Below are 19,606 nucleotides of genomic sequence, written 5' to 3' on the forward strand. Positions count from 1 at the left end.
CACACACACACACACACACACACAAATCAACAAATTTTTAAAAATGTATTATATTTGAGGAGGAAGCATGGAAATTTACGTCATGTTAATAAGTAGAGGTGATAAACATTACCATTGAAATCTACTTGATGACTTTATAGACACACACAGGCGCCAAGGATCCAAGTGCAACCGATTAAGACTAGTAATAATCACATACATACAGATTAGAGATGTATGTGCCAACATCTCAGTGCTAGTAGCAAAAACAATGAGTCTTTCCACAAGGAACAATATATTCCAAAATGAAATGGAGATCTTTTTTAAAGGTTAAAAACTCATTTAATTTTATGTCTTATATGGTTTATACTGAGTACAATATTGTATAACTGTAATAATTCAACTGTAAACCTAAAAATTTACAGCCAATTTTGAAAAAGATGCATCTTAGCTCAGAAAATTGTTATTGAATGTCAATGCTGTTGTAATGAAATGCTTCTAAGTATGTGGTTATTAAATAATAAACAAAAAAATCAACAAATTTTTAAAAATGTATTATATTTGAGGAGGAAGCATGGAAATTTACGTCATGTTAATTAGTAGAGGTGACAAACATTACCATTGAAATCCACCTGATGATTTTAAATTCATACTCAGGTGTCAAAGATCTGAGTATAACTGACTGTAACTACTAATAATCAGATACATAGAGATTAGAGACACGTGTAAACTTCTAAGTGTCAGTAGCATTAAAAATGAGTCTTCAAGCTGGGCGTGGTGGTGCGCGCCTTTAATCCCAGCACTCAGGAGGCAGAGGCAGGCAGATCTCTGTGAGTTCAAGGCCAGCCTGGTCTACATAGTGAGTTCCAGGCCAGCTGGGGAAAAATTTACAGCCAATTTTGAAAGAGATGCATCTTAGCTCTGGAAATTATTATTGAATAAGTCAATGCTGTTGTAATGAAATGCTTCTTATTTATCATTAAATAAATAATTAACTGGAAAAAAATGTTTTTATAGTGCATTTAAAAATGGATTTTTTTTATATTCCATTAAAAAAAAAAAAGTCACCATTCTTTTTTAAAGGGGAGGTGGATATGCTGGGAATTTAATCCAAGGTGTCAAGCATGGTAAGTTTGCACCCTACCACAGCAACAGCCCCAGCCCTTTCTGTATTTTTTATTTAGAGACAGGGTCCAACTAAGCTTCCCAGGCTAGCCTTGGCCTCACTCTGTAGCCCAGGCAGGACCTGAGCCTGCGAATCTCCTGAGGCAGCATTCTAAGTAGCCAGGATTATAGGCCTATACCACCATGCCCAGCTCACCACTCATTCTTAAGCCCCAAAGAATTAAACAGAAGAAAAGAAAACAGCTAGTTCAGGTTTCCCCTTTAGAAAAATATAATTTGGATTTAGAAAAGATTAAGTAAGGTGGTTCTATGCTTTATGAAACAAGTTCTCACTCTATTAGAAGCACTCATTCTATGCCATAGCAAACAACAGACTTGCAATGATACTGAAAACAAGCTTCTGTTTGCATACAGCTTCTCAGGCATCCATCTTCCCAGGTGTAAGGCACCTGCCCTAACCAAAACTGGTAACATTTGGAGAATCCTCTTACCTTATGTTCAAATGGAGCACCATAGTAGCCATCATTTAGCCCAAAAACTATTTCATTTTGGTTGCGGGCATGAATCTAAGAGAGGAGGAAAACATACTATTATTTCTTATTCCAAGAACTCTGTAATATGATCAAGAATGACAGTTGTAACATGACCCATGTCCATGCTGGGAGGAGAGGCTAGCTGTATCTAAACCAAACAGAAAACAAAACAAGTCTCAAAGACCAGGTGAGCAATGGAGCTCTACAGCTCCAGTCAAAGGCCTCACAAAAGTACTTCGTAAGATCATAGGTGCCATTATTTGAATGTTTCCCCCCCAAAATTTCTTGAGTTGTTATGGAACAGTTACTCCTAAAGGATGGGAACACACGGGCAAAAATCACACACATTCTGAGCTCAAAGAAAACAATCCCAGTCAGTACAAATGCTTTTGAAATGGAAGGCATGGAACCAGCACAAAGGATCAAGGCAATTTTCTACTTTCAAAAGGACAAGATAATGATAACAGTACACTGGAGTCTGATCTGTCTGCATACAATTCTCTGTAAGATGCAACTGCCATGAGCCACTGTCAATGCTGTACCAGATTCAATCTCACCTGAAAGGCCGGAGGAGCGTAACTTTAAAAGGTTAAAAAAACTAGCCAGGCATGGTGACACATGGCTTTAGTCCCAGCAGGCAGAGCAGGAGACAGAGGCAGGTGGATCTCTATGAGTTTGAGGTCAGCCTGGTCCTCATAGCAAATCCAGACCAGTTGCAGGCTACAGGGAGGCCCTGTCTCAAAAAAAAAAAAAAAAAAAAAAAAAAAAATCTAAAAAAAAAAAAAAAAAAAAAAAAAAAAAAAGAACTGATATCTAAAATAACTCAAAATAATACCCAACTATGAAATGCAAAGGTAACTTTCTTTTATCAGAAAGAGTTGTGGCCTTTTAAAAACAACACAGTTCTGCCACGAAGGATTAAAATGAGGGTTCACCAAGTGGGATAAAGACAAGGACTGCCAGGAAAGAAAATTATAGCTGGAGACAGAACAGCCAACGCCATCCACCTCACCTCACATCTGCACCTCCCATTTCTATTATTAAAGTAAGATCAACGACACACTTCCTGTTTACCCACATCCCTTATTGATCTGAAGGTAATAATAGCAAGAGATGAGTCTGTGATCATAAATTTACAATGAAAACAATAAACCAATCATAAGTTTTCTATCTTCAAAGAGAAAAGACAGAACATTCTGAAGTTTCAAGATTAGGTGGGTCTGAAATTTTAGGGATATATATCTGAAAAAGATTTAAATTATATTCATCAAGATGTTAACAAGTAATTGTAGCTGGATAGAGGATTACATAAAATTTTTTATTTTCTTCTGGATGCTTCAAATATTTCCAAACTGCTCAGAAAGAACATGTATTACTTTCTTAAAAATTATTTTATTGGGGGCTGGAGAGATGGCTTAATGGTTAAGAACACTGGCTGTTCATGCAGAAGACCCAGGTTTGCATATCAGCACATACATGGCAGCTAACGACTGTAACTCCGATTCCAGGGGATCTGATGCCCTCTTCTGACCTCCATGGGCACTGCAGGACCTGGGTACATTTACACACATGCAGAAAATATACACATACACATAAAATAAAATATTTTTAAAATATTTTATTATAAGCTGGGTATGGTCTTTAATCCTAGCACTTAGGAGGCAGAGGCTGGTGGATCTTTGAGATTGAGGCCAGCTGGGGTTAGAGGGTCTCAAAAAACCATAAAAGGAAATTATTATTATTATTATAGTAGTAGTAGTAGTAGTAGTAGTAGTAGTAGTAGTAGTAGTAGTAGTGTGTCTGTGTCTGTGTCTGTCCATGTCTGTATGGGCACATGAATACCATGTCATGGGTAGACATCAGAAGACAACTTTTGGGAATTGGGTCTCTCCATGATGGATTCCAGGGCTCAACACAGGTACTTGCAGGGAAAGCATTGGCTCAAGAACATGCATTACTTTTTGAATTGAAATAAAAACATAAATGCCACTAAGAAGTGGGTGGGAAAAGTATAAACAGAAACAGATTTTTGCCCGGAGGTCGAGTTTCCAAAACATAAGCTTTCAGTTAGTTCACGGAAAACTAAAAGGCCTGGGTTTGAGTGCAACCTCAGTCACTTCATAGGGAGCTCCTGTAGGGAGCCCTGCCTTGATTGTCTTCATAACCTGATGCCACAGGTTTCCCAACATCCAGCAGTTAATCAACTTCTGTAGCACAAGCTCTAATTCCTTTCTCAGTCAAAGGGAGAAAAGGCTCCCTGCTCCATCTTTCAGGAAGGACAAAAAGAATGAAATAACTGGATGGGAAGGTATTTAAAGGAAGTTAGGCAGAAAAAAAATTGAAAAAAAAATCTAGTAATATATTGGAAATCAGACAACACAAAGCTCAGAAAAAGCTCTCTATTCTTCACTAATATGGAAAACCATGCATTACAAAACAGGCTCCTCTATAGTGTTCACAACTAAGTACATTATGGAACTGTTAAATTATGACAGGAAGTATAGAATGTCCTATCCTGACTCTTTAATTACTGACTTGATGGTGTGAGAAGCCTATTATTAATCTAGCCACAATGTTGTATTTTGATACCTTTATAAAAATAGCACACCTGCCAGGCATGGTGGCACACGCCTTTAATCCCAGCACTTGGGAGGCAGAGGCAGGCAGATCTTTATGAGTTCGAGGCCAGCCTGGTCTACATAGTGAGTTCTAGGCCAGCTGGGGCTACAGGGAGACCCTGTCTCAAAAACACACACACACACAAAGAGAGATGGCAAGATGGCACAGCAGTTAAGAACACTGGTTGTTCTTGCAGAAGACCCGGGTTTGAATCCCAGCACCCACATGGCAACTAACAACTGTCTGTAACTCCAGTTCCAGGGGATCCGACAGTCTCTTCTGTCCTCCTTGGGCATAGCACAACACGGGTGCACTTACCTACATGCAGGCAATACACGCATACACATAAAATAAAATAAAAAAAAATAGTACACCTTATGAGAGCTGATTGGTGCCAGTGAGATGAGTAACAAACACAGTGTGAGTCATGGATCAAGGAAAAGTCTGGGCCCAATCCAATCACTATTTAAAGTCAAGCCACTGACTGAGCTTCTGTTTTCTCACTTAAATACAAAGGAAAATAACAATACTTTGTTCAAAGGTCAAACAAACAATACTTTATGTTCAGGTTAACACTGAAGGAGCACACACCTGCTGCACTTATTAACACCAAGTTCTAACCACTCAAACTCTTTAGACAGCAAAAGAGTTTCTGCCATGCATATATTAAGTCACTGCATCATCCACAGCAGCATCAGCAAATTCTCTAAATTCCCACCCTCCATTGTCTCCAAACTCCCCTGCCTCTTTTCTCATCAGAATCTAAAGAACAGAGAGCTTAGTTCATGACCTCCAGCAACAACATCCAGAGAAACTCCAAGCGCTGCAGGAAGTGCCCTTGAACGCAGCTGGTAAGAGCCCATCCTTGGATAAGCTGTATCATCTCAGGTCTCCGGGTTCTTTAAGTCAAAATAAGGAATTCAATTGTACTGTTATGTTAGACATCTGTGCCTACTCACATCTTTTCTATTCTTAATTCTTTTTATTTGTTTTTATGTGTATGAGTGTTTCCCCTGCATGTGTATGTATATGGACCACATGCAGGCAGTGCCTATGGAGGCCAGAAGACAGAGTTGGATCCCCTGGAACTGGAGTTAGACAGCTGTTAGCTGACGTGTGGGTGCTGGAGATTGAACTTGGGTCCTCTGCAAGAGCAGCCAGTGTTCTCAACTCCTGAGCCATCTCCCCAACCCCGTTCCCTAGGTAATTCTAACATATCACTCAAAATTTACTCAGGACCAACTTAAGAAACGTTTCATTTATCCTTAGCATTTAACATGACATATTCATGAAACACCATGGTAGATGAAAAGGACTGGAATCATACAAATGATTTTCCCTAAACTCAACAGAATTAAAGTAATATCAACCACAGAAAGACACCTGGAAAATCCATAAAAAAATTAAATAGCATACCTCTAAGTAATCAATGGTTCAAAAGAGAAATACAGATAAAATAGAAAATATTTAAAATAAAATCAGAATGTGAAATTTTTGAACTACAGCTAAAGCAGTGCTTACCAAAAAATTAAACATTTATTTTTTAACAACAGAAATAAGGGGTGTGCTGGATATCTTTAGTGTCAACTTGACACACCTGGGTTGAGGGAGCCTCAGTTGGGGAATTGCCTCTATTGGACTGGCCTGTGGCCATGTCTGAGGGGCATCTTCTTAATGAGTGATGTGGGAGGGCCCAGCCCGCTGTGGGTGGTGCCACTCCTGGGCATGTGGGCCTGTGTTGCATAAGAAAGCAGGCTGAGTAAGGGTCAGGGGAGCAAAGCCAGTAAGCAGCGTTCCTCCATGGCCTGTGCTCCAGCTCCTGCTTCCAGGTTCCTGCCCTGAGTTCCTACCTTAGGCTCCCTGATGAACTGCGACCTGGGAGATGTAAGACAAATAAACTCTTTCCTCCCCAAGTTGGTATTGGTCAGAGTATTTTGTCACAGCAATGAAGAAAAAACTAGGACAAGGGGATAGAGAGATGGCTCAGTAGTTAAGAGCAGTTACTTCTGCAGAGGACCCAGGTTCAATTCCCAGCACCCACATTGTGTCTAACAACCATCTATAACTCCAGTTCTTGGGGCTCCAACACCTTTTTCTGACCTCCACGGTCACTGTGTGACACAGGTGTACTTACAAAGGAGGTGGGCCTTGAGGTTTGGGTTCCTACCCATCCTCCTCAGCTTCCTGACTATGAACACAATGTGACCAGCCTCTTCAAGCTCCAGCCACCACCACTTCCCCACTGTGATGAACTGCACCCCAGAACTGTGAACCAAAATAAACACTACAACACTAGGTGTAGTGGTGTGCAGCTATAATACCAGCACCTGGGAGGTGAAGGCAGGAAGATCAGGAATTCAAGGCCATCCTCAGCTTCATAGCAGGTTCAAGGCCTGCCTGGATATATGACCTTGTTTCATAACAGCAACAAAAGGCATACTTAACTAGAAAGGAAGAAATATTAAACTGTCTGTGAACACTTACATATGTGAATGCCTACACAGCAATCTAAAAAAGGAATTAAAAAAACTCGAAGGGTACCAAACCTAAAGTGAATTTAGTATGGTGCTAGAATTGAAGTTTAATATAGAAACATGTATTTCTTTATACAGCAATAAAAAACCTGTAAATAAGAATATTTTTAAACCAATGTCAATTTATTATGTACAGGTTCCTATACGTGTACACATGTGTACTGACGTGTGTGCAGACCAGAGATTATCATCAGGTACCTTCCTCAGTCATTCTTCACCTTATTTTTTAAACAGAGTCTCTCAGTGAACCCAGAGCTCACCCATTCAGGCTATCTGGCTGATCAGAGAGCTCCAGGGATCCTTCAGTCTCAGGCTCCTCAGTGCCAGGATCACAGATGGGTGCCTCTGGGCCCAACTTGCTATATGGGTTCTGAGGATTCTAATCAGGTCCTCATGCTTGCATAGAAAGCAGTTCATCCACTAATCCATCTCCTCAGGCTCTAAACAATGGCAATTTAAATGAGCATAAAATGATGGACTCCTCAGGTATAATCTAACAAGTATATGAATGATCCATATGCTGTAAACTATAAAACACTAGTCAGTGAATGAAACCAAGGAAGATTTTCATAAATGAACCAATACAACATTTCTACAGGATGAAAGGCTAGTAATACTTCCCAGACTTTCTTAGATTCAATACTGAGCAAAATTCTTACAGAATTTGATAAACTGATTCTAAAGGGTACATGGAAAGGTTAAAAAAAAATACAATAGCCAAAATAATTTTGCTTCTGTTTTCATTTTAATAGAAACTAATGCCTTGACTGATACTTACCTAGAACCAAATACACACACACACACACACACACACACACACACACATATTTTTTGATGCACACAAATGAATTTCAACAACTTTCCAACAATGACAGCAAAGAAAGGATAATGGAACCCATGTGACATGAAGCAGAAGGGAGGAGGAAGGGGACCAGTAAAGGGAGCACAGGGGATGAGGGAGGGCATTGGGAAATGGGGGAAGCAAAAATAAAGCATAAAGACACATAGGAATGAAGTGCCATAAAGAAACCTATCATTTTGTAAGGAACTCAAAAATTAATAATTAAAAAAAAGAACTAGAAAAACACAACAGAATAATGACAACGTAATTCAATGGAGAAATAAAAGCCTTTACAGCAGCCTACAGGACAATTATTCATTCATCTGCAGAACAATGGGCCTTGTACGACATGTAGATTGAGTTAGGCATGGTGGTAGACACCTGTAATCACAGCAGAAGTAGGAGGAGCATGTGTTTAAGACCAGCCTCAACTATGCAGCAGGCTCAGGTCTACATGAGACCTTGTGCCAAAAACTTAGAAAACAAAAATAACATTGGGACCGGAGAGATGACTCAGGAGAAAATCTTAGTGACCTTAGTTTAGGTAACACATAAAAGAAATGAAAAAGAAGAAAAATCGATATGCAGAGTTCATCAACATTAAAAAAAAAAAAAAAAGATGTGTTGGGGGGGCTGGAGAGATGGCTCACAGTTAAGAGCACTGGCTGTTCTTGCAAAAGACCTGGGTTTAAATCCCAGCACCCACATGGCAGCTAACAACCATCTGTAACTCCAGTTCCTGGGAATTCAATACCCTCTTCTGTCCTCTGCAGACACTGCACAACATGGGTACACTTATACACATGCAGGCATAACATTCATACATATAAAATCAAAATAAATTAAAAAAAAATATTTTTAAAGATGTGTTTCGGGGCTGGAGAGATGGCTCAGCGATTAAGAACAATGGTTGTTCTTGCAGAAGACCGGGGTTCATATCCCATCACCCACATGGCAACTACCAACTGTCCGTTACTCCAGTCCCAGGGGAATCCCACAGCCCCTTCTGACTTCTGTGGGCATTACACGACAGGGGTGCACTTACCTACATGCAGGCAATACATGCATACGCATAAAATAAACATAATAGGGGCTGAAGAGATGGCTCAGCGGTTAAGAACACTGACTGCTCTTGCAGAGGATCCGGGTTTGATTCCCAGCACCCACATGGTGGCTACAAACTATCCTTAATTTCAGTTACAGGGGAATCTGATGCCCTCTTCTGACCTCCACAGCATTGCACGACACAGGTGCACTCAAATACACAGAGGCAATACACTCATACACATAAAATAAAAACAATAAAATATTTTTAAAAAATAAATAAATAAAATGTAAAACAAAGATGTGTTTCTTTGAATGACACTATTAAGAAAATGAAAAGGGAGGCTGGAGGGATTGCTCAGTGGTTAAGAGCCCTTACTGCACTTGCAGAGGACCTGGGTTCAGTTCCCAGCACCCACATGGGCTAATACCCATCCTCAACTTCGGTTCCAGGGGATCCCATGCCTTTCTGTACCTCTGCAGGTACCAGGTACGCATAGGGTGCACTTCTATACACGCAGGCAAAACATTCATACACATAAACATAAAATTAAAATCCTTTTTAAAAAAGAAAATGAAGACTGACAGAAAACATTTGGAAAATGCATCTAATAAAGAACTGACATCTATAACCATAAGAATTATCTGCACATGAGTCCGTGCACGTGGAAGCCCCAGGGAGATGCTGAGTATCTTCTTTGATCACTCTCTGTCTATGCATTGAGACAGGGTCTCTCACTGAACCTGGAGGTCGTCATTTCTGCTAGTCTGGCTAGCCAGCTTGCTAGAGAGATCCAATCTCTGCCTCCCATACACTGGGATTACAGCAGGCCATCACAACTTTTAAGTGAGTTCTGAAAACCCAAACACTGATCCACACATTTGTGTAGCAAATGCTTTGTCCAAAAGCCACTTAACTAGCCTCTATATAAAGAACTTTAACAAACACTGATCCACACATTTGTGTAGCAAATGCTTTGCTCCAAAAGCCACTTAACTAGCCTCTATATAAAGAACTTTAACAAGTCAGTAATTAAGAACCCAAATATCCCAGTAAAGAATGAGCAAAAGACGTGAATACTTCATTCAAGAGAGAAAGAAACAGTCAGAGATTACAGAAATATGAATTAAAATCACAATGAGATATGACTTCAATGACTAAAATTAAAAAGATTGCTGGGCATGGTGACACACATCTTCAATCCCAGCACATCTTTAATCCCAGGAGGCAGAGGCAGGCAGATCTCTGTGAGTTCAAGGCCACTCTGGTCTGCATAGCAAGTTCTAGACCAGCCAGTGATATATAACTAGACCACGTCTCAAAAAAAACAATAAATAAATAAACACAATAAAAAAGTATTTGCAAAAATGTAGAACAAACAGAACTGTTATACATGCAGACAGGAAAGGAAAACTATTACACACACTTTGGAAAACCATTTAACAGTTTCTTAGGAATTCCAATACATGCTTACCAGAAAGCCCAGCAACTGTATTCCTGGGTATTTAGCCAAAAGAAATGACAGTATACAACAACACAAAGGCCTATATTTAATCATCTGTAACAGTTTTATTTGTTATGGTGGTGGTTACTCAACTCTACATACATCTGTCAAATTCACTGAACTACATACATATTGTATTGTACTGTAGTGTATTACACTGCATGTATTCTATTCTATTCTGTTCTGTTGCTGGAGATGGAACCCAGGGCCTCAAGCATGCTAGGCAAATGGTCTACCACTGAACTATACCCCAAGCCCATACACACTTTAAAAGAGTAAACTTTATTATGGACATATTATACCTCAATAAGCCTGTCTTAAAACAAAGCACATCAATTCTGAAGTCATCCCTCCCTGACTCTAAGTAGGCTAATCTAAATACTTCTTCTTTGTATTTTCTAAGCACTCTACTAAGGTGTCCATCAATCACCAGTTTTCAAAGTATAAAAATCTTATCCTCTACCTCTCTGGATCTATAACTCTAAGAAAAAAGTCTGGGAGAAAGCACAGGACTACTCAATGAACCACACGAGCTCTGGCTACTGTCCTAACCCATCTTATCTCACTTACTCTAGAAAGTTGGAAGTTCACTTTATCTGACTTGTAGTAGTGTGCTGTTACCTCTATTTCACAGACAAGTTTGGGACTTTCTACAATGGTATTAAGTTTCCAGTTGGCTTAAAAAAAAAATCTATTTTTTTCTTTTGCTCTCCACACCAGCACACTTCCTTCTTTAGCCAACTTTCTAAGAAGATTCTTGAATGTTGGCTCTGAAATTAGTGCAGATTAGACACAGAGGCACAGAAGGGTACTTCAAGAAAACCACCACCAAAATAAAGTATGAGTTAGAAAGCCTGGCCATCTTCACTGCAGAAAACTCCCCTACAAGCCCACATCCACAAAACAGGAAGCACCACCTTCCCAAAATACTTTCAGAAGAGAGACAAGCACTCACTGCAACAATCTGCCCATGGACAGCCAAACACAGGACATGTGGAGCTAAGCAGCTGTGTGCCTCTGGTTGACTGGAGACAAAAGATGAAGGCCCTAAGCCCAAAGTCATTATTTTATAAGCTTGAATTAAGCACAGCTCTAGGGCTGGAGGTGTAGCTCAGGGACAAAGGATGTGCTCCCACTGCATGAGGCTCTGGTTACCCCACATTTAAAAGAACAGCAATAATGGGCTGGAGAGATGGCTCAGCAGTTAAGAGCACTAGCTGTTCTTGCAGAGGACCTGGGTTCAGTTCACATGGCAGCTAATAGCTGTCTATAGCTCCAGTTCCAGGGGAATCCAATGCCTTCTTCTGGCCTCCATGGGCACCGCATATATGTGGTACATTTACATATACACAGGCAAAAGACTTACACACATAAAATTTTTTAAAAATTTTAAATGGCTACTACAGGATTGTTTTTCTTAAAAAGAAGATAGGAAAGACTAAAAATAAGATGTAACAGGGATTGGAGAGATGGCTCAGCAGTCAAAAGCACTGGCTGTTCTTGCAGAGGACCTGGTTTGGTTACCAGCATCCATATAGTGGCTGATAACCATTCATGATTCTAGTTCCATGGGATCTGACACCCTCTTCTGGCCTCCATAGACATTACACACACGTGGAGAACCTATAAGAGTTGAACTTATGGAAAGTAGAGAGAACTGTAGTTAACTAGGGCTAGGGCAGGGTGACAGGCAGATGCCGAGTCAAATAATATAAAGTTTCAGTTAGGAAATTCAAGATCTACAGTAGGCTAGGCATGTGGCTCACTGGTAGAGCACTTGCCTAGGACACATAAAGCCTTGGTTTGGTCTCAAGCATAAGAAAATAAAATAAGCAATAAATAAATGGTCAAATAAAAATTAAAGTATTGTAGGTACACTGAATGTGCTGCGTTTTTAACCTGAAACATCAGAATGTACATACCAAATAAATGATTATAAAACACCAAGGATGTTTATAAACACCTATGACTAACATCTTAGGGGAACTTTTAGCAGCAGTACCATAGGTATCACAAGATAGAAATGGCCTTCTCCAAGGTGGAACGGAGGGTTCCCAGGGACCACAGACATGCTACTGTGGCACAGCACGAAGAGAATTGTTTTTAAGTAGGCTGGATCTGAATCTAATCCCTAACGCCACCCTACTACATGATCTTAAATATTATACTAAACTCTCTGAAGCTCTAATTTTCCCAACAGGAAAATAAGGGTAAAAATATTAACCTTCACAAGGTTATTCTAAACATTAAGCCTAATAACCTATATGTGGAGGTGGAAAACAGATTTCATTTCATGTACAATGCTAATAGGCTGCATTCTGGAACCCTGTTAGAGAGATATGGAGCTACTTTTGAGCTCATCAGGAGAGTGCTACTATCAATGGGAAGCAGAGGAGGCGAGGACCAATACAAAGCCAGTCACTTGCCATCCTTGTTCTCAGGGATCAGTGGCTCATCTTACTCCTGAAATAACCCAACTCTACTGATCAAAAGGAGGTGTTTAATGGCGTACTCCTCATTTCAACTTGATTTTCACAATTGAGGGGAGACTACCCAACAAAATAAGACAGAAGCAGAATGAGTGGGGAAAGCATATCCTTTCTCTCTCTCTCGCTCTCTCTCTCTCTCACACACACACACACACACACACACACGCACGCTCGTACGCACACGCACGCATGCACGCACTCATGCACACACGCATGCACACACCTTAAACTAGAAGCTTATGATATGTCTGCCTAAGTTTTAGCAGTTAAAGGTCTTCTGCGTTCATTTTTGGTTTTTGAGACAAGCTCTCATTCTGCAGCCTAAGATGACCTGAAACTCACTATGTATACCCCAGACTAGCCTCCAACTTGCTGTAATCCTCCTCCTGCCTCAGCCTCCCAAGTGCTGGAATTACAGGCATGAATTACCACACCTAGCTTAGGGGTTGTTTTATTTTTCTAAACTCACACACAGCAATGTAAGTAACATTAGTAAACACTAATGAAAGTAAATAACCATAAAAGTCTTTATTGCTTTTCTGGTTTTGTTATGTAGTTCTGGCTGGCCTAGAACTCACTATGTATGGAGACCAGGTAGGATTCCAACGTGTGGCAATCCTCCTGTCTGTATATCCTGAGTGCTAGGATTATAGGCATGTCCCACCATGCCTGGAAACTTCTTTTTTTCTCCTTTACTAGTTTAATTTTTTTTCTCTTTTTTTAAAATTAGCATCTAATGCAATAGAAATGTAGAGACAGAAGAATCAATAGAAAAGTTAGATGGGTCAGTTTGGACATGACAACCCCTTGAAGCCTCAGTTTAAAAATTACCTGCTGACCCAAGTATTTGAGCCCATCCAAGCAGACTTTCCACTCTATCAAGAGCTGATAGGTGTCATCCTTTCCACCCCATATCTTCACCACAAAACAAGACATGGATGTATCCAGACGGACCGGCATTATTCCAAAATCAAGACTCCGCCATGTTGGATTCTGTTGATGGAGATAAAAACATACTTTAGAAAGCTTCTAACTTGCTTACAAGAATTGATTAGATGGTACATCATTTTGTTTTAAAAAACAAAAAGATCTGGGGCTAACGAGATGGCTCAGTGGGTGAGGGTACTTGCCACCAATCCTGACAAGCTGACTTCAATCCCCAGGACCCACATGGTAGAAGGAGAGAACCAACTCCTATTAAGTAGGTCTCTGACATCCAAAAACATACCTGTCCCCCTAGCAACCCCTCTCCCATAAAATAAATCAATAACATTTTAAAGGCCCTGTAAACAGATTAAACTGCAATCTTAAATGAACCAAAAAGATCCTCAAATTAATAGAAAAAGGGTGGCAATGATACTACTGAATGCATCTGCTTTTAGGAGCATATATACCCATTTTACTATTCAATACAATACATGATTATTAAAAGCAAACATATAGAGACCCACATCTGGTCACAGCTGTATCTCACACACACACACACACACACACACACAAACACACATGCACACACACACACACACACACACACACACAAGGCTCAAGGATCATCTCAAAAGAGGGAAAGGAAAAACTGTTAAGTGCCAGAGGTAGTGGGCATCTGCAGTAAAACAGTAACGACAACACTGCTGCACACATGAACTCAATGGCTGGACTGCTGGCACAAGACCAAGCCAGCTAAATCCCAGCATGGGAGGGGCTACTGGCAACTGATGGCTGGTGGGGGAGGGAGAGTCTGTTTCCTTCAGGAATGCGGTCCCCTGAGAGGCCATGCTCCAGAGGATGGTCCTACACCATACACATATGGGCAGCATTAAGTGGAAGGGAAAGAGGGAAAGAGGGGTAGGGGGAGGGGAAGGGAAGGAAAGGAAGAAAAAAGACAAGAAGGAGAGGGAGGGAGAGGAGGATGTGGAGGAGGGAGGAGGACAGGAGGGAGTGAGAGAGGGAGGACAGAAAGCTGGTAAGGAGATAGGGAGGATGATTGGAGGGGTGGAAATGAGGGGTTGATTTGATCAAAATGCATCATATGCATGCATGAAGTTCTCAGAACTAAAAAGGGAGGAAAGCCAGCAAATAAATGCCTCCAAGATTCTCCAACTTAAATCTCAATTTAAAATAATTATATCACTGGGGATGTAGCTCAATGGCAGAGTGCTTCCCTAGCAAGCACAAGGCCATGGGTTCAAACCCCACTGCCACGTAAACAAAAATAATAATATTATTTCACGAGAAGTTTGGTAACAGTTATGCAAAAGGTTACAGCAGCACAGAAGCAATAGACTCTGCAGAAGCAGAGTAAACAGAGAGGCTGCAGATGAGGCGGTGGACAAGGCTGCGTATGAGGCTGTGCATGAGGCTGTGGACAAGGTTGTGGATGAGGCTGTGCATGAGGCTGTGGACATGTGGCTGAAAGTGCAAGTATAACTTCAGATTAAAAAAGTAATTCTAGGCAAAGAGAATAGCACACAGCAAGGCTCAGAGGTGTGAAACAGCAAAGTGTGAGCAGGGAACTAAGAACTTCCCGGCAGCAGGCCCCAGCTGGCTGGGGGCGGGCTGAAGGCTCTTGTAGCCTGGGCTGCTAGATGAGGTGTTCTTTGTCCTCTCATGCTTATCTGACTTCCTCTGGCACCTTTCAGTAGTGTTAGCTATTACTCTGTTTAAGCTTCATAAGTCTTATGAGGTGATACTGCTTCAGATTTTATAACTAAAGAGTCTGAGACAAGATGGATGTGGAGTTCAGCAGTGTAGTCTAATTATAGCCCTTTCTACAACAATGCCTCTTGGCTCTTCATTAACAGAGAAAGGCTAAAGCTGATGGATTCTTTCTTTCTGCCATTTGAGAGTCTGTGGTCAGTCTGGCTGATGGCTGCTCACTGTAATTCCTCGCATTTCTAGTGATCACTGGGCTGTCTGCAGAGCTTAATGGTCAGCCACTGAGTGACTGGTCAGACTGTCCAAATACCTCAAGCCAGTAACCTCTGCAATGTGTTAGTGATACACAAATAAGACACAATTAAGGGACTGAACATGATAGCAAAGGCTATTACTACAAGACTAAAGCATACATCACAGACTAGCCAGGAAGAAACTGGTCTTCGCTGGTTCACTCATTCCATCTAGGACTAGAGAGCCTTGGAACACTTCTGGGCCAACACTCTTAATTCTGGAGCTGGAGGCTGAGCTCCCCTCTATCTGGATCTCCATCATCCCCATCTCACAGCAGCAACTGGTTGTGTGCCATTTACTGAGCACTGTACTTGGTTTAATGTGAATAACACAAGTGAGGAAGGCACATAAAAACAGAGAGACACCATAAGGACAGCTCCTAACATATATACTCTAGAAATGTTAGAATGGAAAAGGGGCCAGGTCCATTCAACCTGTCATTCAGTGAGCCAACTCTGCCCCCAGCTGTTCTCGTCCGGGCTACCGTTCCTCTGACCACTAGATCTCAGTTGGCTCATTTCTTCCTCAGCACCTTCCCTGTTCTCTCCTTAACTGCCAGCTCAACTGCCAGACCCTTTGGAAGGCTGGGTCATTTCTGCAACTGTTTCCCCAATGTCCACACCCTGGAGACATAGCAAGTAGTCAAAGATTTTGTTGCTGAGCAAACAAAGACAAAACTACATTCTATTCCAGGTCCGCCACTAAAAGAAGACCTGATCGGTCTGAGGTCAAAAACATTAAAATTGAAGCTAAGACCAGACAGCAAAGCATAAGATTCCTTTGGAAAAAGTGATTCAGTTTCTCATCTAATATGAATCATGTTTCATAAACAGAGAATAAAAAGTACCTTACTCACTTTTACTACTGGTATAATTATTACAAGAAAAGAGCAGTCGAGCCAGGCGTGGTAGCACATGCCTTTAGTTCCAGCACTTGGGAGGCAGAGGCAGGAGGATCTCTGTGTTCAAAGCCAACCTGGTCCACATAGTGAGTTCCAGGGCAGCTGGAACTACAGGGAGACCATTTCAAAAGACCAAAAAAAAAAAAAAGAGCACTGTGAATGACATACTCCAATGTCCTTGGAGATAACTGCTTTCTCTCGTGCTCCCACAGTGACCCAAGTGTGGTAAACTTTCTTAAGGTTCCTGCCACAATACATCACCAAGATTTTCTTGTCTGTCCCCCTCCTCAAAGGAGGTTCCTACCAGTGCATTAACATCTACAGTACCTGGAGTCCTGCTACTAAACACCTGGTGTGTCAGGTACCATACTACCAATATGAGTACCTAATTTTTCAGAGACGCTGGTAATAGGAAACATTAAGTTGCTTGCCTATCTATGGCTGGTTATATCTGTAGCTGGGAGTCAAAGTTTATAACTGACTCCAGACATAAAAGCATTAGATAACTTTTTTTTTTGTAATAGTTTCATATGGCCTAGACCAGCCTTAAACTCACTATGTAGCCAAAGATGACTTTGAACTTCTGATCCTCCTGCCTCTAACTCACAAGAGTCCTAGGATTACAGGCATTGAGCAGGATGCCCAGTATTATGCAGTGCTAGGGATCAAACCCAGGGCCTCCAGCATACTAGGCAAATGGTCTACAACTGGGCTACATCTCCAGCTCTAAATAGTTTTTCTATGGAAAACAGGCCACATTGCTGGAGACGATTTATGGTAAGAGCTAACGAGCTATTGGGCTTTATAGCAAAGTCAATGAGTTAAGAGTTCAGTATAATAAAGTTCCTCACAAAAATCTTGAACCCTTGAGAAAAAAGCTAAATAATTTCTCCTTATGAAAGAAAAGGAGAGGAAGGAGGGAGAGCTCAGGGGCTAAGAGTGCTTGCTTCACAACCATGAGGCACAGAGTTCAGAGCTAAGCATCCATATAACAAGCACGGCATCCCATGAATGCCTGTAACTCCAGCTCTGAGGAATCCAATGCACTCTTCTGTCCTCCATGCATGTATAGGTGCACACACCCAGGCACATACTCATGAAGACACATGTGCATACAGAAGATAACAGACAGATAGAAAGACACACACACACACACACACACACACACACACACAAGAGAGAGAGAGAGGGGACAAATCTTTAAAACGGGGGGAAGAGAAAGGAGCAAAGGTGATATGTACATGAAAATTCACATGATGATGTTTCATTTAACTGGAATTCAACAAGCCAGTAATTCCATATATATCTGAATAATCAAGAATGGAAAGTGTGGGCTGGAGAGATGGCTCAGCAATTAAGAGTACTGAGTACTGGCTGCTCTTTCCAAAGCCCGGGTTCAATTCCCAGCAACTACATGGCACCTAACAACCATCTTTAACTCCAGTTCCAGGGGAATTTGATGCCCCAAGGGAATTCAACAGCCTCTGACATGGGTCTACTTACATACATGCAGGCAATAGACTCATACACATAAAATAAAAATAATAAATAAAACATTTATTTTTTAAAAAAAGAATGGAAAGCGTGAGCCAGGCGTGGTAGCACACACCTTTGATCCCTGTACTCAGGAGGTAGAGGCAGGCAGAGATCTCTGTAAGTTCAAGGCCAGCCTGGTCTAAATAGCAAGTTCCACGCCAGCCAGGACTACAGTGAGACCTATCCAGGAAAAAAAAAAAAAAAGAATGAAAAAGGAACTTAATAACTATCAAGTTAAATCAAATATATGTCATAAACTTAAAATCTGAGGCCAAGCATGAAGACACAGGCCCGTAATCCAGCACTCAGGAGGCAGAATCAAGAGAACTATGAGTTTGAGATCCTGTTTCTAATTAATTAATTAGGTGATGAATTAATTAAAAGACTCAAATTCTGGTCCTAGGTCTATTTTTAACTTGGCATTAACTGTCATGTTTCTCCAGAACAGACACTTCATTAAGATGAGATTAACAAAATGGCCAGTAGATACTTGTAAAGCTGTTCAACTAGAGGAGTCTGAGGACACAGTCAGTGACCACTCCACCAGCATGAGTACAACTTAAAAGATACATTTGAGCAAGGCTATGGGGCAACCGAAAACCTCAAGCTGTCAGAAGGAAATGTAACTGGTACAAAGACCTTTGTACTATTTGGCAAATATCTACTACAGTGAAACATAACCACAAAACCTACAGCCCTCAAATGACATCACTTGAAAAGGTGGCTAGTTAACTATGTAAAGATCACATCTCAGTAAAATGCGTGCTCCTCCCTAACTATGGGATATGGTTAGAAAAAGCATGAAATAACCACTTCCTTTCAAAGTGAAAAGGAGAAGACTGAGCAAATCCATCTGAAGGGTTCACATGGTGGGGGGGGTGCTGTGGAGCGGGTATATTAAAAAATTTTTTATTATTTATTATTTTTATTTTATGTGTATGTGTGTATTGCCTGCATGTAGGTAAGTGTACCCGTGTCGTACAATGCCCGCAAAGGACAGAAGAGGCTGTCGGATCCCCTGGGACTGGAGTTACAGACAGTTGTTAGCTGACATGTGGGTTCTGGGATTCGAACCTGGGTCTTCTGCAACAATCAGTGTTCTTAACCGCTGAGCCATCTCTCCAGCCCCTAAAAATTCTTAAACACACCACTCTGCACTAAACTGCCAGTATTTGGAGGAGAGAACAGATTTCTGATGTTTTCTTTCATGTGGTTAAAGACATGATGACCTGGGCTTCTTTCCTAAGCTGATAGTGCTGTCAGTCTTCTCACAGACTTCCCTTTATACATTTACAAACAGTAGCCAGTCTGTGAGGAATAATTCCTAAACTGGTGCATTCAGCCACAGACACAGCCTGCCACACATTCAAAGGCTTTACTGCCCAATATTTTCACTATCTAGATCCACGTGATTCTTAAAATTTATATTTAACCTTTATTTATCTTTCTATTTATTTATCTTTTTATTTATTTATTTGTTTGTTTATTACCAGTATCCCAAGCAGAAATAACACTTGGATGCTGACTCAGTCAACCCATCCTTGCATCCAA

The 19,606-nt window shown here is 40.9% G+C and overlaps 1 protein-coding gene across 3 annotated transcripts in view; it reads right to left on the reverse strand.

Annotated features, from left to right (window-relative positions):
• Window positions 1-19,606, reverse strand: part of Uvrag (UV radiation resistance associated) — a 330,970-nt gene that overhangs the window by 263,329 nt on the left and 48,035 nt on the right. For all 3 annotated transcript variants that reach the window (XM_029568839.1, XM_029568840.1, XM_008844232.3), the window contains 2 exons: window positions 13,501-13,662; window positions 1,596-1,670 (listed from right to left, as the gene is read on the reverse strand). In XM_029568839.1, coding sequence (XP_029424699.1) covers window positions 1,596-1,670; window positions 13,501-13,662 — 237 coding nt within the window. The remainder of the gene's footprint in view (window positions 1-1,595; window positions 1,671-13,500; window positions 13,663-19,606) is intronic.

This window comes from Nannospalax galili, unplaced genomic scaffold, assembly GCF_000622305.1.
Source record: "Nannospalax galili isolate Female #2095 unplaced genomic scaffold, S.galili_v1.0 scaffold278, whole genome shotgun sequence".
Classification (NCBI taxonomy): Eukaryota; Metazoa; Chordata; class Mammalia; order Rodentia; family Spalacidae; genus Nannospalax; species Nannospalax galili.